The sequence below is a fragment of the Emiliania huxleyi genome (genome assembly GCF_000372725.1).
Source record: "Emiliania huxleyi CCMP1516 unplaced genomic scaffold EMIHUscaffold_520, whole genome shotgun sequence".
NCBI classification, from domain to species: Eukaryota; Haptophyta; order Isochrysidales; family Noelaerhabdaceae; genus Emiliania; species Emiliania huxleyi.
Window position 1 is genome coordinate 56,141 of NW_005198090.1, and position 2,971 is coordinate 59,111.

Consider the following 2,971-nt stretch of genomic DNA (forward strand, 5'->3'; position numbering starts at 1 on the left):
CAGCAGCCAAACCCGCCGCGGTGTCGGGCACTTCTCGAGCCCCCCCCCGCGACCCCTGGCGCCACGGCCGCGCCGCCCTCGGCGGCGCCGCGGCGCCTTCCGCCCGCCCTCGGCCTCCTCCTCCCCCCCCGCGGCGGCAATCGTCCCATCGCCGCTCTCCGGCAGCGCGGGCTCCAAGGGGTCCAAACTGGATCCCTCGGTCCCACCTCCGGACCCACCTTCAGCGGCCTGCGCGTCGCAGGCACCGCCGTCCGCCTCTTCGGGGCGCGCGCCGCCGCGGCCATCGCCGCCAGCCGCTGCCCCGCCACCAGCCGCCTGATCGCCAGCCGCCACCCCAGCCGGGGTGTCGCCCAGCGACAAGCCGCTGATGGATGCCAAGACCGCAGCTGCGTCCCCCCAGCCCCGCGGGCCGAGAAGAGCTCGGCGGAGCTTCTCCGCCTGGCGGTCGTGGATGTCGAGCGAGCCGATGCCCTTCTCAGCGACCTCCTCGAGGAGGTCGCCGGCATCGCCAACGCCCAGCTCCGCGAGCCGCCCCTCATACCTGCGGTAGAGGATGTCGGCGACGCCCGCGCGCTTGAACAGAGCCGCGAGCGGCTCTCGCAGGTCGACGGGGGGGGGAGGGAGCCGGTATCGACGAAAGGGACCGCTAGCAGGAGACGGTGCCAAGCCCTACAGGTAGTGAACGATCGTCTACACACATCAACTGCACATGCGCGCACTTCCAGTAGCGGCGCAACACGACGCCGAGCAACCGACGTCGGCACATACAGCTATATCATACTGACTAACAGCCAACTACTCAAGTATTGAGATTAAACACGGCCATGCTCATACACCATTTTGGACAGATCTTATGTGGCGAGCACAATCGTCGCGCTCTAACGTAGCAAGGGTGGCTAAAGTCCTCGCCGGGCGGCTCGAAGGGCATCTTCGTGTGCAGCACACGCGCCCGAGCCTGCCTCCGTGGTAGGGGGCGGGGGAGTTGGCTCTCGGCGGTGACGGCGCAGGGTGGCATAATGGCGGCGGCTTTGTCTTTGACTGCAGTGCGCACACGCGCACCTGCCTTCTCGGGAATATCATTGCGTACACGCCATATGCGTTCGACATCAACAACTTCGTCTACGCGCACCTGAACAACCTGGCGCAGGAGGCTCCCGATGTAAAGCCGTTTGAGGAGATGTCGCCGCCTGAGTGGGCATCCGCTCTCGAGGTCACTGTCAAGCAGTTCGTGTACCGGATCGTCAAGTACCGCGACAAAGGCTTCCGCAGGCACGCTGCGCAGCAGCAGGCGCAGCTGGCGGTGCATCCGAACATGCTGCTGACCAACAACAAAAGTTTCGACATGCCTTACTAGATCACCCAGTTGAGTACAAGGATTAGCCCCACCGACGGCCGCTGATCTGCCGCATGTTGTTAGTAGCTGAGGACTTGTTGAGTAGCGCGTCTCTGAAGATGTTCATATTGGAACAGTGTGCATACTTCCGTGTCAGTAGATGTGCGTGGTGACTCGGTTTCCTTGACAAACATTCTTCACTGAAAAGTGTTTTTCTTTCAAAGCCAGTGCGCGCGAGTCCCGTGCCCCGTGTCGTGCAGAACGCCTTTCGTCAAATTCTTATTCGACGCGAGACGCGAGCCGCCGGCGCCGACTCGATCGCTCGCGTTTGGTGACCTGCTTTGCCAAACGCACCATCTTTGACAATCACGACGGCAGCTGTTGTGTCTCAGAGATTGACAGCTGCCGTCGTGGTTGCACTCGCTCGTAGCCCACCTGGCTCGCAGCCGGTCCGCTCGACGCGAATCGCCACGAACGTCGACTTCGAGGTGCTGCCTAGAGCTATGCGCTGTAGTTGCAGCGCCGCGCGTACCTCTCAGCACCGCGCCAAAGCAGCACACCATCCTCCGCTGGTAGCGTGCGCGTGGATTGCACAGGCGCACAGCTCTCTCTCAGCCATCGCGAAACGGCTGTGCTTTGACGTTTGAGGTCAGCAAAACGCCACCGAGCGCGGTGCCGAGCCGTGCTGCTGCTGCCCGCTAGCAGACAGTGCATCAGCGGGGCTGTGGCCTCATTTTGCCAGATTTTAGCGATAGTGCTCGCATATAGTATATGCGAGCACCTATCTCGCTACCGTTGCGGATTGAGGTCCCGCGCACCTGTTTTTCGGAACCACCACAGCTAGCTGTGGTGGTGGGAGTGGTAGAGGATGTGATAGAGGATTAGAAGTGTGATGTTACAATGATTGACACATGAATATCAAACATACTAGCAAGCTAACAAGGAAGCTAGCGACTGTGATAAGCCGACTAAGCATATGATATTGAAAATCATTGCAATGAAACATGGTACATGCGATGCTTGATCTTCTTCTTTATACTTTCATTATTTTACTTTATGTGATAGAGGATTAGCAAGCTAACAAGGAAGCTAGCGACTGTGATAAGCCGACTAAGCATATGATATTGAAAATCATTGCAATGAAACATGGTACATGCGATGCTTGATCTTCTTCTTTATACTTTCATTCAATTTACTTTAGTTCAGGTTCTCTATTAGCGCGCCTACCGCCCTGGGTGGGTGGTGGGCAATTCAGGAAATGATGTCATGGGGGAGTGGCGGCACCTCACTCAGCTTTTGGTCGCCAGTTCGAATCTGCTCAGAGGAGTCGTCAGGAGAGGGTAGCAGAGAGGGTAGCAGAGAGGGTAGCAGAGAGGGTAGCAGAGAGGGTAGCAGAGAGGGTAGCAGAGAGGGTAGCAGAGAGGGTAGCAGAGAGGGTAGCAGAGAGGGTAGCAGAGAGGGTAGCAGAGAGGGTAGCAGAGAGGGTAGCAGAGAGGGTAGCAGAGAGGGTAGCAGAGAGGGTAGCAGAGAGGGTAGCAGAGAGGGTAGCAGAGAGGGTAGCAGAGAGGGTAGCAGAGAGGGTAGCAGAGAGGGTAGCAGAGAGGGTAGCAGAGAGGGTAGCAGAGAGGGTAGCAGAGA

The 2,971-nt window shown here is 58.9% G+C and overlaps 1 protein-coding gene across 1 annotated transcript in view; it reads left to right on the top strand.

Moving 5' to 3' along the window:
- The window catches only part of EMIHUDRAFT_119727 (hypothetical protein), a gene marked incomplete at both ends in the record, with an annotated part of 5,298 nt that extends 3,944 nt beyond the window's left edge, over nt 1-1,354 (top strand). The window contains 2 exons of the mRNA XM_005766121.1: nt 242-603; nt 971-1,354. Of these exons, the coding sequence (XP_005766178.1) occupies nt 242-603; nt 971-1,354 (746 nt within the window). The remainder of the gene's footprint in view (nt 1-241; nt 604-970) is intronic.
- Between the last annotated feature and the right edge of the window lie 1,617 nt (nt 1,355-2,971).